This window comes from Pristiophorus japonicus, chromosome 7, assembly GCF_044704955.1.
Source record: "Pristiophorus japonicus isolate sPriJap1 chromosome 7, sPriJap1.hap1, whole genome shotgun sequence".
In the NCBI taxonomy this organism is placed as follows: domain Eukaryota; kingdom Metazoa; phylum Chordata; class Chondrichthyes; family Pristiophoridae; genus Pristiophorus; species Pristiophorus japonicus.
Genome location: NC_091983.1, coordinates 213,837,424 through 213,857,916, shown reverse-complemented (window position 1 = coordinate 213,857,916; position 20,493 = coordinate 213,837,424). Strand labels below are relative to the sequence as shown.

Sequence of the window (20,493 nt, the reverse complement as noted above, 5' to 3'; positions counted from 1 at the left end):
CAGGCTTGGCCTGAAAAGTGGCAAATATTCGCACCACACATTGACTATCTCCAACAAGTGTCTAGCCACCACTCCTTGACATTCAATGGCATTACCATGGGCAATAAATGCTGGCCTTGCCTGTGATGCTCACATCCCATGAACAAATGAAATGAAAGAACCTGGAGATGCTACAGATGAACAGATAAGGAGGAAAAGGGATTGGAGAGAAACAAAGAAAGTTCTGTGATTTGGTGAAGGAGTGTATTGAATGATAGAGTAATAATGGCATGACAAAAGGAAGCAATAATGAGAGAAATAAAAGATGGATCGGAGAACCTAAAAATCTACACCAGAATAGCAGATGGGGAGCGAAGCACAGAAAGCTAAGAAAAGCGGAGAAGGCTCCAGTGGCCCATGAATATGGTGGAAGGAAATGGCAGGTGACACCAGGGGTGCAGACCATCCCACTGCCGTGCACCAATAAGGAATGCCTCATCTCAAACACAGCCCACAAGCTCCTCCATTCCCGGAAGCGCTGGTGCATCCACCATACATTATCGGCACCTGCTGTCCAAGAAAAAATAGGAGCTGCGGTTAAGGTCTGAAATTGTTGAAAATCAATGTTATGGCCAGAGGCTGTAAAGTACCTAGTAGAAAGATGAGTAACAGAACCTCACCTTTCTGGGTTCAATTGAACGATGTGAAATGAAGTTCCTTATAAGTGTGAATCCACATCACAAATCAAAACCACAACACAATTTGACTCAAGCTGACAGTTTTGCTCATCATATACATCTCGAGAATGGCTAGAATGGGAAATAGAAACAACATACTGGTGGGTTTTTGGAGGTTGAGGTTAACAGTCAGGAGTATAGAACAGGTAAGGTCCTGAAAGTAGACAAGGCTCCATTCCCAGCTTTATTCTTACTTTATCTTGAAGTGTACATAAAAAAAAATTGCCACAAATTCAGAGATTAACCTTGTACTTTATCTTGAAGTGCATATTAAAAAAAATTGCCATAAATTCAGAAACTTCATCCGATCTGGATTCAAAATCCAAGCAGGAAGCAGAGTATTGGTTTCAATTAAAACCCTGCATATTTTAGGCAAATTGATATGGGCTCTTCAAATCCAGAACAAATTCAAATTAATGAAAACCTTAAACCAGTTATATAAATATTTGTTCCCAGTAAATTCTTGGAGAAGTCAATAGACCTGTACATTTTATTACTAGTTAGTATAGCAAAGGTAATCTGAAAACAAAATTCTCTAATATTTATGTTTCCACTGTTGGGTGAGGAATAGCGGGGTGGGGGGTGGGAAGGGAGCAAACCACTGAAAAAGGATGAAGAAATTGGGATAGAGCAAGGTATGAGGAAATCAACAAGGAATGTACCATGCAAAAAGCTCAGAGAGTAGGCTATTGAAAGTAGGAGGACCATGAGCTATGGAAACTGGGCACTAGGATTGGGAGAGATCAAGCCACAAAATGAAGCATATCCCTTGTGTATGTTTTCAAGCTCTGACTACATGGTGATTCCTGTGGATTGTAGTCTAGTTGGAAGATATGATTCGCACAGGTTCACCCAAGGGTCAGTGCTGGGAAGTCTCCAAATATGGCCACTTCCATTTCTCCAGCATTTTTGCTGATCTTCTGCCGAAGTTATGGCAGGAGATTAGGAGAACCCCTGTGAAAATTCTACCTCAAGGTAAATGATGGATTTCAATATCACCATAAAGTAGCAGTTAAAATTGTTTCAGTCGGATATTAGTAGGTAAAGTAGTCTTGCAGAATAAATGTAACGTTTAGCAGAGGTCTGAATGAATTAAAAACTAACTTGAATGAAGTATGCTTGGGTGAATGGATTGATCTGACCTGATACGCGACTTTTACAACATGTAAAGGTTTGTTGAGTCCCTTGCCTTGTGTGGAAGTGGTTTGTACTGACTGTTGCTGTATAAACCAATTTCAATAGTAAGTAGGGTACTGTATTATCAACAAATTAATTTGATGCAGGAATTGGTATTTTTCCAAAGACTAAATTGCAAATCTTTGTCTGATCTGCAAGCTAACTATAAAGATGAAAGACACAGAAGTCAAATAAAGGAAATCATCTGTATGTATTTATGTACCTGCACTCCATCGCGAGGAATTATGTACTTGGAACCCTAGGTCTGTGTATTTCCACTGAATTTATACACCAATTCTTCATTTTTCCCTCCCAAAATGCATTACCCCACATTTCTCCACTTGCCACCCAACTGGCCATTACCCTAATCAGTCTATGTCTTCCTGAGGTCTTGTACTGTACTTCTTGCTATTTACAAAAATACTTATTCTTGTATTAACAGCAAATTTTGATGCCATGCTCCCTACCCACCAGTCCACATCATATGTGAGTAACATCCATTAACCTTAATCATTTATTTCTCATCTATCTATCCATACTGCTACAATTCCTTTTGTTCCACACATCTGATTTCTTATAACAAACATCTCAAGATTTAAGTACGGGTTTCCTAGATTCCATTAAAGATTCAGGGATAAATTTTACGCTGGAGTTTTCTCAATTTCACACTGCAACTTTGATGGAAACCTCAGAGAAACTGCCTTCATAAAGGTTCCTATTAAATATTTATTAACTTTTACAGGGAGAGGGGAAGAAGTAGAGGTTTAGCAATGTGAAAGGATATCCAAATGTGGAGACAAGAAACAGAATTTGTGGACAATTGATAGAGTGGTGTTGAATAGAATACCTCTCTTTTCCCCCCACTCCCCCCTCCCCGCCCCTCTCCCCTTCCCCAACAATTTAGTGGCAGGCAGAATGGATATGTTGCTTCACAAGGTGGATGCAAGGAGAGTCTGACATCCCTTATTAAACAACAGTCGTACACCTTGTCTGTTAGCACATCGACAGCGAGGCTCAACTGTCTGCACAGTACATGAATTCCTTATCTGAGCTGCACGGCACTCTTGGAAACCATGGCACTGGGGAAAATTTGTGTCTTAAGTGGATGCTTCCTTCCACAGGCAAAAGCGTTGCCAGATGCAAATAAAGCCTCCATCACTTGCTTGTTGCATCTGAGGACAGTGGGCATATGTGGTGGTTTGGAAGGATTGGATGCCATAAAAGTTTATTGCAATAGTGATGTTCACACTTGTTAACTGGGCTACATAATTATAATTATTGGCCCTGAAATTCCAGCCTCGCCAGGTCCGTACGGAGTGTGTACGGACCCAGAAAAGCATCGGAAAAGCTGGTTTTCGGCGCACAATGTGCATGCGCTGAAAACCAACTTTTCTGATCTGTCAAGTTTCTGGCTTGACAGATAGCTGCATCTCGGGAGTGAGGACATTCCCACGGCAGAGATTGGGCTATTGCCCAGCGAATGTCCTTAAAACTCTTGCGCCTGGTAAAAGCAGGTACATAGCCTACTTTTATCAGCGTAAAGAGTTTAAAAACATATTAAAATAAAATTTAAAAATACATGTTCAAAACCCTGCCCACTCAGGTAATTTTATTTTAAACTATAATTAAAACTTTTTTTTAAAAATTGGCAAATACTTTTTTCTTCAAAAACATTTCTATCCACTTTAATGTAATGTATTTATGTGAGGTGATTTTTCAATGTTTTATGCAGTGTTTGGGGGAGTTTCTCATTCATAGTAATAGGAGTTTCAGACTTACAAGAAGAGGACGCCTTAAATCCGGGATCTCTGGCGAGCATTCGACTAAAAATGTAAGTGTGCATCTTTTCTCCTATTTTTAGTCGAATGCCCGCAGGAAGAAACCACCGGGATTTTGTCTGCAGGTCAGCCTCCAGGAGATGGTGCAGTTAAGTAACAGCCTATTTTGTGAAGCGGAGGTGCCAAAGGCAAATCTCCTCCGATATCCCAGCACAGACTTTCTGGGCCAGTAAATACAGGTCTGGGTTAAGGGAGGGAGAAACTGTCTATTTCTGTCTTAAATTTATTTATTGTCCCAGCTTCCACAGCTCTCTGAGGCAGCGAATTCCACAAATTCACAACCCTCAGAGATGAAATTTCTCATCAGTTCTAAATGGGCGGCCTCTTATTCTAAGATCATGCCCTCTAGTTCTAGTCTCCCCCACCAGTGGAAACATCCTCTCTGCATCCACCTTGTCAAGCCCCCTCATAATCTTACATGTTTCTATAAGATCACATCTCATTCTTCTGAATTCCAATGCGTAGAGGCCCAACCTACTCAACCTTTCCTCATAAGTCAACCCACTCATCCCCGGGATCAACCTAGTGAACCTTCTCTGAACTGCCTCCACAGCAAGTATATCCTTTCATAAATATGAAACCAAAACTGCACGCAGTATTCCAGGTGTGGCCTCACCCATACCCTGTACAGCTGTAACAAGACTTCCCTGCTTTTATACTCCATCCTCTTTGCAATAAAGGCCAAAATTTATGTCTGTCAAGAACTGCTCATGGTCTTCCAAATCGAAGAAGAGCACCACTGGAACCTCAAAGGAATTCCCATTCTGCCCTTTCTGGCTGATGCAAGCAAAACGCAGCTAAAGGGACCAATGTTATAAGAAACAGAGTTGATAATAAGTCTTGCAATGCAAAACAAATCAGGTGAAAACGGCAACAAAAATTAATGCCCCAGAGAAAATATAGTTAAATCAATGTAATAAGGCAAAATAATTGAACTTTAAAACAGATGATTAAAAGCTAATATTCATCTTTAAAAGAGCTGACTCAGAGGAGCCAGGTCATACTTTTGTATGTTGTTGTAGGTATATAAATAGGCTTGCACTGGTGATCGGCACAACCTCTAAGCTACTGATGTTTTTCTTTGCCACAAGATGTGGCTTGCTGCAATTCAGGTTCACTAGCTTGTAAACTCAATCTTGTGATCTGCACAAATCAGGGTACCATATCTACAGTTAAAAATTGATAGCTGCTATGACCATTGATTACGTGTTGTAAGTACCTGTGCTTTTCACCTTCTTGAATGGTTATTTTATTATAAAGCAGTGCAGTATTTTTTAATCTTTCAGTTTTCTGTCCAAACACCGACACAAATTGGCAGAAATTTCCTCAGGGATTTCCCCAATTGGCTGCCGTAACTTCAGCAAAGCCCCAAATGCACTGCATGAATGAAATTTCTGCCAATCTTCCACTGAAAAAAAAATCAAGTATTCCTTCTTCACAGTAGCTTTTCTTGCCTTTCTCTATTTTGTCAATACTACACTTTGGTAAGTACGCATCTGAATTTTCCTTTATTATTCCTTCATGTCCACTATCCAATACATTCTTCATCCTCCCTATATGCCCACTATGCTGGAATCAAGACTAACTCTTTCTTCTGTTTAAAAAAGGGGGCAGACAAAAGACAGGTAACTATAGGCCGGTTAGTTTAACATCTGTAGTGGGGAAAATGCTTGAAGCTATCATTAAGGAAGAAATAGCGGGACATCTAGATAGGAATAGTGCAATCAAGCAGACGCAACATGGATTCATGAAGGGGAAATCATGTTTAACTAATTTACTGGAATTCTTTGAGGATATAACGAGCATGGTGGAAAGAGGTGTACCGATGGATGTGGTGTATTTAGATTTCCAAAAGGCATTCGATAAGGTGCCACACAAAAGGTTACTGCAGAAGATAAAGGTACGCAGAGTCAGCGGAAATGTATTAGCATGGATAGAGAATTGGTTGGCTAACAGAAAGCAGAGAGTTGGGATAAATGGGTCCTTTTTGGATTGGAAATCGGTGGTTAGTGGTGTGCCACAGGGATCGGTGCTGGGACCACAACTGTTTACAATATACATAGATGACCTGGAAGAGGGGACAGAGTGTAGTGTAACAAAATTTGCAGATGACACAAAGATTAGTGGGAAAGCGGGCTGTGTAGAGGACACAGAGAGGCTGCAAAGAGATTTAGATAGGTTAAGCGAATGGGCTAAGGTTTGGCAGATGGAATACAATGTCGGAAAATGTGAGGTCATCCACCTTGGAAAAAAAAACAGTAAAAGGGAATATTATTTGAATGGGGAGAAATTACAACATGCTGCAGTGCAGAGGGACCTGGGGGTCCTTGTGCATGAAACTGTGCATGAATCCCAAAAAGTTAGTTTGCAGGTGCAGCAGGTAATCAGGAAGGCAAATGGAATGTTGGCCTTCATTGCAAGAGGGATGGAGTACAAAAGCAGGGAGGTCCTGCTGCAACTGTACAGGGTATTGATGAGGCCGCACCTGGAGTACTGCGTGCAGTTTTGGTCACCTTACTTAAGGAAGGATATACTAGCTTTGGAGGGGGTACAGAGACGATTCACTAGGCTGATTCCGGAGATGAGGGGGTTACCTTATGATGACAGATTGAGTAGACCGGGTCTTTACTCGTTGGAGTTCAGAAGGATGAGGGGTGATCTTATAGAAACATTTAAAATAATGAAAGGGATAGACAGGATAGAGGCAGGGAGGTTGTTTCCACTAGTCGGGGAGACTAGAACTAGGGGGCACAGCCTCAAAATACCGGGGAGCCAATTTAAAACCGAGTTGAGAAGGAATTTCTTCTCCCAGAGGGTTGTGAATCTGTGGAATTCTCTACCCAGGGAAGCAGTTGAGGCTAGCTCATTGAATGTATTCAAATCACAGATAGATACATTTTTAACCAATAATCTATAGTGGTGAACCTGTGGAGTTCTCTACCACAGAAAGTTGTTGAGGCCAATTCACTAAATATATTCAAAAAGGAGATGGATGAAGTCCTTACTACTAGGGGGATCAAGGGGTATGGCGAGAAAGCAGGAATGGGGTACTGAAGTTGCATGTTCAGCCATGAACTCATCGAATGGCGGTGCAGGCTAGAAGGGCCGAATGGCCTACTCCTGCACCTATTTTCTACGTTTCTATGTTTCTAAGAGAATTAAGGGGTATGGGGAGCAGACGGGTAAAGTGGAGCTGAGTCCACAGCCAGATCAGCCATGAATGGCGGAGCAGGCTCGAGGGGCTAGATGGCATACTCCTGTCCCTAATTCTTATGTTCTTTATTATGTTCTCCAGGACTTAAAAACTATACAACTCAATGCTTTCCTTAATCTTCTCTCTTACAACTGTCAAACATTTAAGACTCAAGCTTAGAGTCATCCAATCAGTACTTCCTGGTTTGACTCATCTCTTTGTTCTTGCTGGCATCCTGCGCCTGGCCCTTCACCTTGATTTCATTGAGGAAATATTAACATCAAATGAAAAATAATATATTTGCAGGGCTACGGAGAAAGGGCGGGTAGTGGGACTAACTAAAGTGCTCTTGCAGAGAGTTGGCATGGGCTTGACGGGCCGAATGGCCTCTTTCTGTGCTGTAACCATTCTATGATTCTATTTTGGATCCATGACATGTCCTGGACAGGACTGCACCTATCCTGACAATGCTACTTTATGCATCAATGTTTGGTCTCCAACACACTAAACAAGGTTGACATCATACTTGACCTCAGATGACCTGGTTATTTTAGTGCCAGTTGAAGGTAGTTATTTTCATATTGAAGTTCTGAAATTTTTCTGATGTAGCCTAGAAATGCACAAATGATCTACTCCCAGGTCTCCACTAATGCTGACTGTCAAGCAGCCACTTGGAAACGCACGACAGAAGCAGTTCATTGTCCAATTATTTCTCCACCCCCGATGAGAAATTACTCAGCATAGACGAAGGGGCGGGGGGGAAAATTGCCCTGCGCCCCGACTGGGGGCGGTAACCTGCTCGAGGCGGCACTTCCTTCACCCAGCATGGAAGTCCCGCCATGGCCGCTGAATTCGCCTGACCGCCCCTCAGAGGGAGTGGAGCGTAATCTCGCGCGGTCCACTTGTGATGGGTCCAGCGGCGCTAACAGAGCGCAATCGGCAGTGCTATGCGGTGACGCGTTTCAACACAGGCCACTGTACACTCTGCACGGCCTCTAAAGGCCTCCAATAAGCCAGCAGGGCAGTGTGGTAACGGGTCTGCAGACCTGCACCCAAAAACGGAGTGCCGGGTTGCATGATGGAGGCCCTGACCATGCTAGCAGACAAGAATTGGAGCCGACCGGTAAGTCGGCAAAACCGCCAAGATGGCGGCGCGGGGCACTCGTGACCTCCCCTTTAACTTTCACCCCGCAAACGGGTGTCAACCCGCTTCACGACTCGTGAGGCTGCCGCTCACACTCGCTCGCGCTAGACTCGCGGGGCTATATCCGCCACGGGCTGCTAAAGGGTCGTCGTGCATGGCAATGACGTCTTCGGCGGTTGCGCGGCGGCCTGAGGCAGTGCCATGACAGTGCCTTCACTAACCGCTGCGGGCTGGGAGCACCCCGCTCTCCCCTGAGCAAAAAGTGTTTCGTGCCCCGTTAGCGTGGGCGTCGCAAAAGGGGCAATTTTGAACCCCAGGAATCTTCCTCCACTTGTGCAGCTCATCAAAAGCTCAGGTGTTGTGACAAGTTGAATGTGTTACTAAGGTACACTATTTTTATTAAACAAAAACAAGGAACATGCATTTTACAATTAATGCACAAGTCTTTGAACTGCAAAATAATTCTTAGTTAAAATACACAAACATACCGGTAGTTGTTTAAAGAAAATAGGTGCGATGCATACACATGCCAGCAAAGTGCTGCATGTCATGTTTTTGCATGGCTGGACTAGCACAAGAGCAAGCTCTTACTATGCAACTATGTTTACTGCAATGTGTGTGTTATTTATTCTTCCACAAAACAGAGTTTCAATAATGCAACTATATTTTTTAAACAGTCTGTCAAATGGAAATTAAATAATTCCATTTACTTTTATCTCACCTTCAAAACAAGTCCACATGATGTAAAACATATTTTATTATTGTCTGCCCTGAATATCAACTGGCTCCACTGTAAATGTTAATAACTTGACTTTAGATTAAATAAATTTTCAAGTAAATTACAGCTAGATTGTGTATGTATATTATATACACAAACTAATTTCAAAACTTTAGAAAGAGAATCTATAAATATACCACTTTAAAACAAAGTGGTTGGATTTCATGTGGACTGCAAATCTTGTGGGCGGTGAGCAGGAAGATCATGATGCCTGCTTGACGCAAGTAGCGAGAGGCCCAAATCATTGATAGTCAGGCCTCATTTAAATCTATTAAGTGAGTTGCCTGCACATCAGTAGCATTGATTGGCAGCTCGCTGCTTTGGAGAGAGAGATTTCAGGTAGGCTGGACCCCTATATTGACCTTTTAAATTAGAAAAAAAATGTTGTCATGCGTGAGAAACTGTGTTAAATGCATCACTGAACCTGAATCTGAACCTGTGGGATACAGCAGTGGTGATTCTAGTGGAGTAGGTGAGGGTCTGAAGACAGATCCTCTTCCTCGTAGAAGTGTGCCCTGGCAGACGGTACTGCAGGCCTGGAAGGAGATGGTTGAGAATGCCAACACCAGAACATCGGTGCAGTACCAGAAAAAGCTCAATTATCTCACCCAGACAACAACAAAGGTTGGATTGATGTCTTGCTATCTCTTTCTCAAATGAGGCGTCACCACAACACTTCTCTCCCCCAGAGGACCAGACTGGGGGATAGCCAGTTTCCATACAAATCCTCAGTCAGATGAATATAAAATAAGAAATAGGAGCAGGAGTAGGCCCATTTGGCCCCTTGAGCCTGCTCTGCATTAAATAAGATCATGACTGATCTGCCAAGGAAACCTTGCAGATAATTGGGACAGGCAGCAAGCAAACCATTAGGGATGGCAAGGCTGGGAGCTAAGCACAGCACAGTGTCTGCCTATTTCTCTTTCCTCAAGAGATAACACATACCAGTGTGGAAATCTAGTACTGCATTTGTTACTTCACCATCTTGCTATTCGACCCTAATCCCTTTCCACTTTTCTCAGGTTCATCCCATGGCTCAGGCCCTTCTTCACAAGAGATGGAGGGGGATCTCCCTCATAATGATGCATCACTACTTACTCCATCCTTTCCAAGCACCAGCACAGAAATTGACACCCCGGGTGGAAGAGTGTGTGAATTAGAGGGGTCTGCACGGGATGAATCGCTCAGCACTAGTTGGTAGGAGATGATAGTGGAAAGGACAGACAACGAGGTGGTGCTGAAGGGCAAGCTCAGGTCCCAAGTCTACTGAAGAGACAGGAGGTGCTGACCAGCCTTTTGACCGAAAACTCTTCCATGGGCACCAGCTCGAGACATTGGACTATCTGCCAAGTACTGCCGCACAATGTCAGAGTATGGAATTGTCCACTTCCAACATGTGTGGCATTCAGGCCCAGGGCATCAACACTCAACAGTCTACCATAGAGCATATGGTCACCTCAGTGCAGCTGGGTTCTCTATCCAGGAATCTGTGGCACCAGCACTAGCAACTTTGATCATAGCTCAAACTGATGTAATTCAGGCTCTGGGCTCCACCATCGCCACGGCCTTCAAAAAGCTGGGGACAGGGGAGGAAAAACAGATCAACAGGGGCTCCAATTCCATCACATATCTCCTAGTTTGTTCTACCGAAGATTGGCGATCGTGCTCAGCCGCATGTCCATGAGAATGGAGCAATAGGAGTGGCAAAAGATGCCCTCCCTCACACTAACACCACACCTGCACCCCTGCCATTCCCGCAACCAATGCCTGCCATGATGCCAGGAATACAGCTGCACCAGAATGTCTCACCAGCAGCCGAAATGTTGCAGCGTGCAGCTGGGCTCTCTCTCTCTGGCCCAATCTCTGTGGGATCGCCAATCATGAGTATCTCAGAAGCCCTCCTCTGAACATCAGCAACCTTTCATCATCATCATAGGCAGTCCCTCGGAATCGAGGAAGACTTGCTTCCACTCCTAAAGTGAGTTCTTTGGTGGCTGAACAGTCCAACACGAGAGCCACAGACCCTATCACAGGTGAGACAGATATTTGTCGGGAGAAGGGGGGGCGGGGGGGTGGCACTGATTTGCCACACACTCCTTCTGCTGCCTGCGCCTGACCTCTTCACGTTCGCAGCGTTGAGATTTGAAGAGCTCAACGCTCTCCCGGATGCACTTTCCCCACCTAGGGCGGTCTTTGGCCAGGGTCTCCCAGGTGTCAGTGGTGATGTCGCACTTCACCAGGGAGGCTTTGAGGGTGTCTTTGTAACATTTCCGCTGCTCACCTTTAGCTCATTTGCCATGAAGGAGCTTCGCGTAGAGCAATTTCTTAAGGAGTCACGTGTCTGACATGTGAACTAAGTGGCCTGCCCAGCGAAGCTGATCGAGTGTGGTTAGTGCTTCAATGCTGGGAATGTTAGCCTGGGCGAGGACACTGATGTTGGTGCGTCTGTCCTCCCAGGGGATTTGCAGGATCTTGCGGAGACATAGTTGGTGATATATCTTCAGCGACTTGATGTGTCTTCTGTACATTGTCCATGCCTCTGATCCATACAGGAGGGTATTACTACAGCCCTGTAGACCATGAGCTTGGTGGTAGGTTTGCGGGCCTGGTCTTCGAACACTTTTCCTCAGGGGGCCGAAGGCTGCACTGGCGCACTGGAGACGATGTTGAATCTCCGCATCAATGTCTGCCTTTGTTGATAAGAGGCTCCCAGGGTATGGGAAGTGGTCCATGTTGTCGAGGACCGAGCCGTGAATCTTGATGACTGGGGGGCAGTGTTGTGCCGCGAGGACAGGCTGGTGGAGGACCTTTGTCTTACGGATGTTAAGCGTAAGGCCAATGCTTTCATATGCCTCGGTGAATACATCGACTATGTCCTGGAGTTCAGCCTCAGAATGTGCACAGATGCAGGCGTCGTCCGCGTACTGCAGTTCAACAACAGAGGTTTGGGTGATCTTGGACCTGGCCTGGAGGCGGCGTAGGTTAAACAGCTTCCCGCTGGTTCTGTAGTTTAGTTTCACTCCAGCGGGGAGTTTGTTGACAGGTGAGGTGGATCGTGGCAGCGCGGAAGATTAAGAGGGTTGGAGCAATGACGCTCTAATACTTTCACCTCCATTGCTGAAGCCAATCGGGGGAACACCTTATAGTAGGAACAGCTTAGGACAGAAGTTATGTAAAATGGCATTATGGGCTGACAGCTGGATGCTTATTACTTCCGTAGCCATTCATTAACTTGATTAAACTGTGACACTAGCATTTAATGATTTATCTGCAGTGTTTCTACAGTAGTTGAGGATTCGACAAAGACAAGTGGCATGTATATGAATGATAATCAATGGGATGTAGTTGTTTATTAGAGGGTAGAAATGATGTCGTGGATGGGAAATTAAAAAGTGGTGGAAAGGAGCACTGATAAAAAGTGGTCACTGAGTTGCTGGCGTACAGCTCGAGCTGCAGGCTGATGTTGCAGATCTCCCACTGCTGCTGCATCCTCCGGATCATTAGCTTTCTTCTTTTATGTCACCAACAATAGCTCTTCCTATTACAGGGCAAAGATATGCAGAAGGCAGCACACCACTATTATCTTGGCACTATCCCAAGGCTGTACTGTAGGAAAGCCCCAAGCAGCAGATTTGCTGTTTCAGCATCCCTTGATAACTGTTGTGGTTAAGCGGTGACTACTGTTTTATCTGATCTCCACTGTTGTCCTTGGATCTCACAGCAGGGTCAACAGCCAGAGGATATCCCTTGTCTCCTACAGCCAGCCTGGGACGTGCTGCCCTTCAAGGAGAGGGGAAATGCTGGACTGCTGCAGGAAGAAGGCATCAAGAGAACTGCCTGGAGAGTGGGTGCATACCTGCGTGAACCACAGTCAGTGGTTAAAGACCAACTGGACATTATGGCAGTAAAATCCTCTGTGGTTCATGTAAGTGCCAGGCTCATTGGCAGGCGTCCTGATGGCCATTTGTGCAGTGGATGACTCTCTACATTGTGCGAATCTTGCAATGGCTGTAAACCACATGTCCCTTTCTAATGGCTATTTTAGGAGTGAAATCAGGAAGTGTTTTTTCCACACAAAGGGTAGTGCAAATCTGGAACTCTCTTCCACAAAGAGTTGTGAATGCTGGGTCTTTTGAAATTTTAAAGACTGACATCAACAGATTCTTATTGCAAGGGTATCAAGGTAGTGGGAGCAAAAAAGTGGATAAACTGAGTTAAGTTACAGATCAACCATGATCTAAGAATGGTGAAGCAGGCTCAATGTCCGAATGGTCTACTCGTGTTCCTGTTCCTCAGCTCCAGAGGTCATGGGGAATGTGATCAAATCATTGACCCAGGCAAACAGTACAGCTGTAACTGCATTTTGGAGGAATGCACTGCAGCCTGACTGATGTTATATGCCTCTCCAGTTGCAGCCTGAAATGATACATAGAAATTAACAGCTGCAATGACCATCACTGCAACAGTAAATGCAGTGCAAGGTTGTGGGCTACAGGTGAGTTGTATTCTACAGATTTTGCAATGGTCTGTCATGAGAAGTACATTAACCTCCTGCACTGCACCTCACTAAGCTTCAGGTTTCTCAGTCGAGGTCTGTAGATCACATGAGCAGGATAAGCGTCCTGCAAGCAGCCATCCTCCTTCCTGGACTCCTTGCCGGGCCAAAAAGACTACTCAGAAGCTGCTGCATCTGTTGCTGCTACTGCTCTGGTTCCTCTTTTTCCTGCAACCAGTAAGAGTTGGCCAATACCACCCCAATTTTCCAGTAGTTCAAGCCCCTCTCTGTGCTAAGAGAATGAAATGGTGAAAAAAGCAAACTTAAAAACTCAAAACAGTCTCTGCAAACCTTCAACTCTCCAAATGGAAACCAATGATTTATTTTCAGGGCAATGCCCCTTTAAATATTGCTAGAAATGCCTATTCTGACCATTACTGGCTGGGTCCAGCACTGAATGTTCACCACATAAAAGTAAATGAGAATGGCATCAGGATCTTTTTGATGCCACAGGATGCTGCTTTGCATACTTTAATGAGGCTGCCGCCTGTGTCCAAGCCGCAAAGGAAATGCCACCAGGTGAATGAGCAGCAAAAACAGGATAATAAGTTCTATACCCCGATTTTTATAGCATTACTGCTTCTGCTTCCCCTCCCCAAAATGCAGACAAATATCAGGTCAAGCTTAAAAACACTGCTCAGATGTTGGCCAACTACTTTAGGCTGCATTAGTAAAATGCTGTGAATGTATCAATCAAATCAGAACAGAGGAGCATAATCCTCACACAAAACACAATTCAGAGACTCAGCAAAACTTCAATAACTTTAATATTTTCCCCTTCTTTGTAAAACCTTCAGCCTACAATGTGTGACTAGGAACATATGAACAGGAGTAGGCCATTCAGCCCCTCAAGACTGTTCCACCCTTCAGTTAGATCATGGTTGATCTGTATCTTAACTCCATTTTCCCGCCATGTTTCAGTAACTCTTAATACCCTTGCCTAACAAAAATCTATCAATTTCAGGTTTTGAAATGTTCAACTGACCCCCTAGCCTCAACAACATTTTGGGAAGCAATTTCCAGACTTACACTATGCTTTGTGTGAACAAGTGCTTCCTGATATCAACCCTGAACAGCTTAGCTCTAATGTTAAGATTGTGCCACCTGATAATGAGTAACGGAAAGCACCAGCAGCTGACAATTTCCAGTACTCTTTGAACAGGGGAGGAGGGTACAGCAAATGTACAGTGTCTTTTTTTTTGTGGGGCAGGTGGAAAAGACAGTTAATTGTTTGAACTTTATGCATCACCAGCATAAATCGCCCGCACAACCACCCCTGGTCCCTCAACCCAATATATGGCATCACTGACGGACCGCTAACACCAAATGTAAAAGGGGAGGGGGAACAGCAGAGGAGGAAAAGGAAAACAGGGTAAGAGGAAAAAGGTAACCATCCCGGTCCCCCGCCCTCGCCCCCCAGGGTGCCACTTACACAATCTCGTCGTTGTCAAACTCCAGCTCGCCCGACGTGTCCTCGAAGTCCTCGCCGCCTCCCCGCGCGCTGCCCTCGACGGTCCGGAAGGGCACGATCACGGCGCCGCGTGCGCCCGACGCCCTCAGCACCTTCACCTCCATGGCGCCCACGCTCTCGCTCACGTGCATCAGCTTCTCCTCGAAGGTGAAGATGCCCGCGTGGTCGTCGTCGAAGATGGTGACGTTGGCCGTGCTGGGAGCAAAGAGACAGACGAGCTCGGCGTTGTTGTCGGCCACGTGATTGGCGGCGGCGGTTGGTGCGGGAGCGCTCGAGACCGAGGCTGCGTCGTTGGCCTCGCAGCCTCGCGCTCCTCCGACGGCGGCCTGGGGCGACTGCGCGTGCGCCGCCGCGGCCGGCGCAGGCGCGGCGGGGTCGGCCGGCGGGCCGGCGCCCATGCGCAGGTTGCTGAGGTGCACGCAGAAGTTTTCATCCTCCTCGAAGATGTCGTCGTCGATGATCCCCACCCGGATCTCCTTCTGCGTCTCGCCCGGCTTGAAGACCAGGCTGCCCTCGGTGAACTCGTAGTCGGAGCCGGCGTTGGCCGTGCCGTCCTCGGTGCGGAAGTCGACGGTGACGGTGTTGGTGAGGTCGCCGCCCCGCCGCACCACGGTCAGCGCCACCGAGCCGCAGTTCTCCAGGCACTGGTAGCTGCCCGGCTCGAAGTAGATGCGGCTGACCGGGCCCTCGTCCACCTCGGGCCGCACCTCTTGCATGGAGACGGCCTTGCGGGCCTGGTCGGCGGCGTGGCGCTTGAGGATGTTGCCGGCGCCGATCATCAGGCGGGTGGCCTGGATGCGGTAGAAGGCGCGGCTCTTGGTCTGGTGGCTCAGCACCTGGTAGTTGGCCAGCTCGATCAGCTGCTCCGTCTCCTTGTCCGGGTGCTTCTGCTTCAGCTCCTTCAGGATGCGCGCCATCTCCCGCCGCGACTCCTCCTCCTGGTCCTTGCCGGCGCACACCGTCACCACGGTGGGGCAGCCGCCGTCCGGCGTCTCGGCCCCGGCCTCCTGGAGCGCCGCCGCCGACGAGGCGTCGTGCGAGTTGAGCATCTTGCCGTCCATCTCGATGTCGGCCTTGGAGTCGGGCCGCTCGGCCTCGGTCTCGACGATCATGGTGCGGTGGCGGCCGGCGCGGTACTTCTTGTACATGTACTTGTAGAAGAGCAGGCGGCGGTCGGCCACCCAGGCGAAGACCACGCAGACCGGGAAGAAGATGAAGGTGAGCAGGCTCTCCCACAGCTCCACCACGCCCGGCGAGATGACGGCCAGGATCAGGTAGAGCCAGGCGTAGGCGAAGATGCTCCAGGCGGCGGTGACGAAGAAGACCCGCAGGTGCTTGATGCGGCGGATCTCGCCGTCGGGCACCACGTACACGCAGATGGCGATGATCACGAAGGTGTTGAAGGCGGCGCTGCCCACGATGGTGCTGGGCCCCAGCTCGCCGGCGTGGAAGCCGTGGCCGCACACCTCGATGAGCGACAGCAGGATCTCGGGCGCCGACGAGCCCAGCGCCATGAGGGTCAGGTTGGACACCGTCTCGTTCCACAGGCGCACGGTGGTGGTAGTGGTCTCGCCGTTGGGCTTCTTCACCGTGATCTCCCGCTCCTGCGAGGTGATCACCTCGATGGAAGACATGAAGCGGTCGGCGATAATGGAAACGCCCAAGAACATGTAGATCATGGCCACGAAGTAGACGATGGCCCGCGCCACCTTGTCGCCGACCGACGGGTCTTGGGGGTACCAGACGGGCAGGATCACGCCCTCGTTGCACTTGTAAGAACCCACGCAGTTCTCGGCGGATGTGTTGGAATCGGCGTTGGACACCTTTTCTGCCGTTTTTACTTGTTGAATACAAGTTAGGAGCATTGCTAGCGTAAACCCAACATTCATTATATAGGAACAAGGCGCCGTTTTCCACGACCTCATCATGTTGACAATTGATAGGTATCCACTCAGTCTAAAAAAAAATACAAAAAAAAAATCAGTGAATTTCTGCGATTCATGCAGCAAGAGCCAATGTTAGAAGACCTTCCTTTCGTCATCCCAAGTGAATGGGATGTTTCTGATTTTAAAAAACATGGAATGGTAGAGATAGGCAGGCAGTAAGGTTAAGCTTACCTGATGATGCTATTATCGCAGTATCAGAGTGTTACATTACAGTGTAGCATAATATAAAATCTCCCTTGTATTTTCGGAATGTTTTCAATTAAGCTTGCCTAATAATGCAGGTTCACTCTGTCTCATAAACCATATACCAAGAGAAAGAATAAAACTCAACCCATCGCATTCATTAGTCCACACTACATTAGTGTCACCAGGCAATTGCTAAAATATGACTAAAGTCACATACGTCAGTTTCAATATGTTACAACAACAACAACTATAAATGTGCCGGGGTTCCCTTTCTACGCTAATCAATTAGTTCATTTAATTTTCCATGTCACTTTTGTTTCACTCTACAAAGCCGTGTCTTTCCGCGTTACTATATTTTAAACACACTTCGGCGTGGCAATATTTTCCATGCATGCATCCGTTTTCTATTTTAAAAGAATTGCCAGAAAGTGAATGGTTTAACTCCAGCCACAGACAACTGTCGATTTTATATTTGCTGTGCAGTGAACATTCAATGGTTAGAACGTAACGATTTGAAAGAAAAACAAAAGCTCCACTTTCCATAAAAATCCGCTATATTTTATACAAACCAAATCGAACATACCAGCGTTATATTCCAGAGATTCTTGGATCTGATGTCCGCCAACCTTTGCCTTCGCCTTTCTTGCAAATCAGGAGCGGAACGTTTTTACCATGATAGTGTTTAGGGAAGCGAGCTATAATGAAATCCGCTAGAATTCGCTCTTATTCACAGCCATAGAGTATACTGTACGGTCTCATACCCGACACAATATTGATGGTTATTGAAGAAACTACGAAGCCGAGATCAAGCCTAGCAGACGTGGAATGGTCAAAGTTTCTCCGCATTATGTTTTCATTATTATGCGTAGAGCATTTCCGCGTAATATAACCAGTGTGGTCACCTAGCGTCTGAGTACTGTGCAACCCAAGCACTACGGATGTCTAAGGCAATTACTATTTTCCGATTTCTGATCGTGAGAAAGCCCAGGCTTGCAGTGCATCATGGGCTTCTTGCCAGTACTCTTATCTCCGTGCGATCCACCTACTTCATTGATCATTCTGCTGGCCGTCTTAAAGAGGAACGCTCTCTAGTGAGCTAGGGAAGTGGAATCGAAAAAGGGAAATGCTTTAGCAATGAAACCTTTTTAAACAGAACCTTCCGTGTCCTTCAGAAAGCCGGCAAGCATATGATTAATGCAATGAATAGGCATACAGTGCTTTTCGTACAGAATTGCACAATGATGATAGCTACCGAATAATTTGAGAAACCTAGAGTAATGTTCTGGGTCTGCTGTTTTTATTGCTTTTTTTTGTATTAGTAAGATACGCCAGGCTACAAAACACTGAAGTAACCGTCTCCCACGCGCAATCTTACGCTGACAGGCGGTAATAAAATATTACTAATTTCGAAATTAAACTGCCTCAAATTTGCATCTCCACAGTTGTGATGTATGGATTGAAAAATTATTTCTGCTATTTAATTCCATCTTGGCTTGTAGTGTCTGCGTGCATTAGACACACATGGATGGTAGGTATACATAATGAAATATACTTCGGTTAAGTCTCAAATATCAGGTGCAACAGACATGCATACGGGCACGCTTCCTACTCTGTTTTGTAACCTTGTACACATTTGCTGAAGGACTTTATGACTGGGACTCTTGAATCCAGTAATGCATAGTTACAACAAATGCAGTACCAATCAATAACGTATTGCCAGTATTGTATCCTGGTCTGCATTACTTTAATTTCTCTGCACAGGCCAATAACTAAATTGTACTTGCTGTAGCGGTCATACTAAACTACAGAGGCATTTCGTTTTTGTTTGCCCTTGAAGCATATTTCCAAATACTGCAAGGGATATTAATTAATACCATAAGCCTTAGAGTTCTTGTGTTTTTACAAATTGAAGGAAAACACAATAATAAGGCTGGCCCAATTGATGAAAGAAGCACTGTAGTACATCAAGGGAGAGCTGATTTCTGTACTATAGCAGCTTTACACAATATATGCAATCATTGTTCCTGCTCTTGACATTTAATAGCCGGAGAATAACAGTTCGGGACCAGCAAATTGCTCTCTGATAGAAGCAAACTTCAAACTGCACGCTTTTTCATTTATTAGAATCATTCGAGTAAAGTCAAAACGCAGAATGTTTCAAAATAGCATTGATATATTAAGATTATTTCATCTGTGTATGAGTAGTTAAGCTATGTACAATTCAAATATCCAATCAAAGCAACTGGTAGGTTTGTCATTGCTACGCGAGAAATAACTTGGAGGGAGGCGATGGTGTTTCCATGCGTCTGCTGCCCTTGTCTTTCTAGGCAGTAGAGTAGAGGTCGCGGATTTGGGATGTGCTGTCGAAGAAGCCTTGGCGAATTGCTGCAGTGCATCTTGCAGATGGTACATGGTGAGCTGGTGGTGGAGGGAGTGAATGTTTAAGGTGATGGATGGGGTCCCAATTAAGCAGGCTGCTTTGTCCTGGATGGTGTTGAGCTTGTTGTTGGAGCTGCACTTATCCAGGCAAATGAAATTTATTCCATCACAATCCTGACTGGTCATCATCATCATCATAGGCAGTCCCTCGGAATCGAGGAAGACTTGCTTCCACTCTTAGAATGAGTCCTTCGATGGCCACATATGAGAACCACAGTCCCTGTCACAGGTGGTACAGATAGTTGAGGGAAAGGGTGGGTGGGACAGGTTTGCCGCACACTCTTTCTACTGCCTGCGCTTGATTTCTGCATGCTCTCAGCGAAGAGACTCGAGGTGCTCAGCGCCCTCCCAGACTTGTACATGTAGTTGAAGAGACAGGACGGGAGTCAATCGCTGAAAAATACTGTCTTCAAGAGGTCAGAAGCGGTGCATGTGTGTGGCTGGTCCAGTTAAGTTTCTTGTCAATGGTGACCCTCCCAGGTTGTTGATGGTGGGGGATTCAGCGATGGTAATGCCATTGAATGTCAAAAGGCAGTAAGTGATTGGACTCTCATGGGAGATAATCATTGCCTGGCATTTGTGTGGCGTGAATTTTACTTCAGCCCAAGCATGAATGTCGTCCAGGTCTTGCTGCATGCGGGCACGGATTGCTTCAATATCAGGAGTTGCGAATGGAACTGAACACTGCAATCATTAGCAAACATCTCTACTTCTGACCTTATGAAGGAGTGAAAGTCATTGATGAAGCAACTGAAGATGGGTGGGCCTAGGACACTGCTTTGAGGAACTTCTGCAGCCATGTCCTGGGGCTCAGATGATTGGCCTCCAACAAACATAACCATCTTCCTTTGTGGTAGGTATGGCTCCCAGTCAATGGAGCGTTTCCCCCCCTATTCTCATTGACTTCAAATTTACTAGGGCTCTTTGATGCCACACTTGGTCAAATGTTGCCTTGATGTCGAGGGCAGTCACTCTCACCTCAACCCTGGAATTCAGCTCTTTTGTCCATGTTTGAATCAAGGTTGTAATGAGTTCTGGAGCCGAGTGGTCC

General features: G+C 46.0%; 1 protein-coding gene across 11 annotated transcripts in view; it reads right to left on the bottom strand.

Annotated features, from left to right (window-relative positions):
• The window catches only part of LOC139267444 (sodium/calcium exchanger 1-like), a 331,992-nt gene that overhangs the window by 301,165 nt on the left and 10,334 nt on the right, over positions 1-20,493 (bottom strand). For 5 of the 11 annotated variants that reach the window (XM_070885767.1, XM_070885770.1, XM_070885773.1 and 2 more), the window contains exons 1-2: positions 17,587-18,016; positions 14,833-16,827 (exon numbers count right to left, since the gene is read on the bottom strand). The exons of 1 other annotated variant lie outside the window; for it this stretch is intronic. In XM_070885767.1, the coding sequence (XP_070741868.1) occupies positions 14,833-16,799 (1,967 nt within the window). In that variant the 5' untranslated portion in view covers positions 16,800-16,827; positions 17,587-18,016. Of the gene's footprint in view, positions 1-14,832; positions 16,828-17,586; positions 18,018-20,493 lie in introns of those variants that run through there. 5 more of the 11 variants (XM_070885769.1, XM_070885771.1, XM_070885774.1 and 2 more) reach the window with 2 other exon arrangements.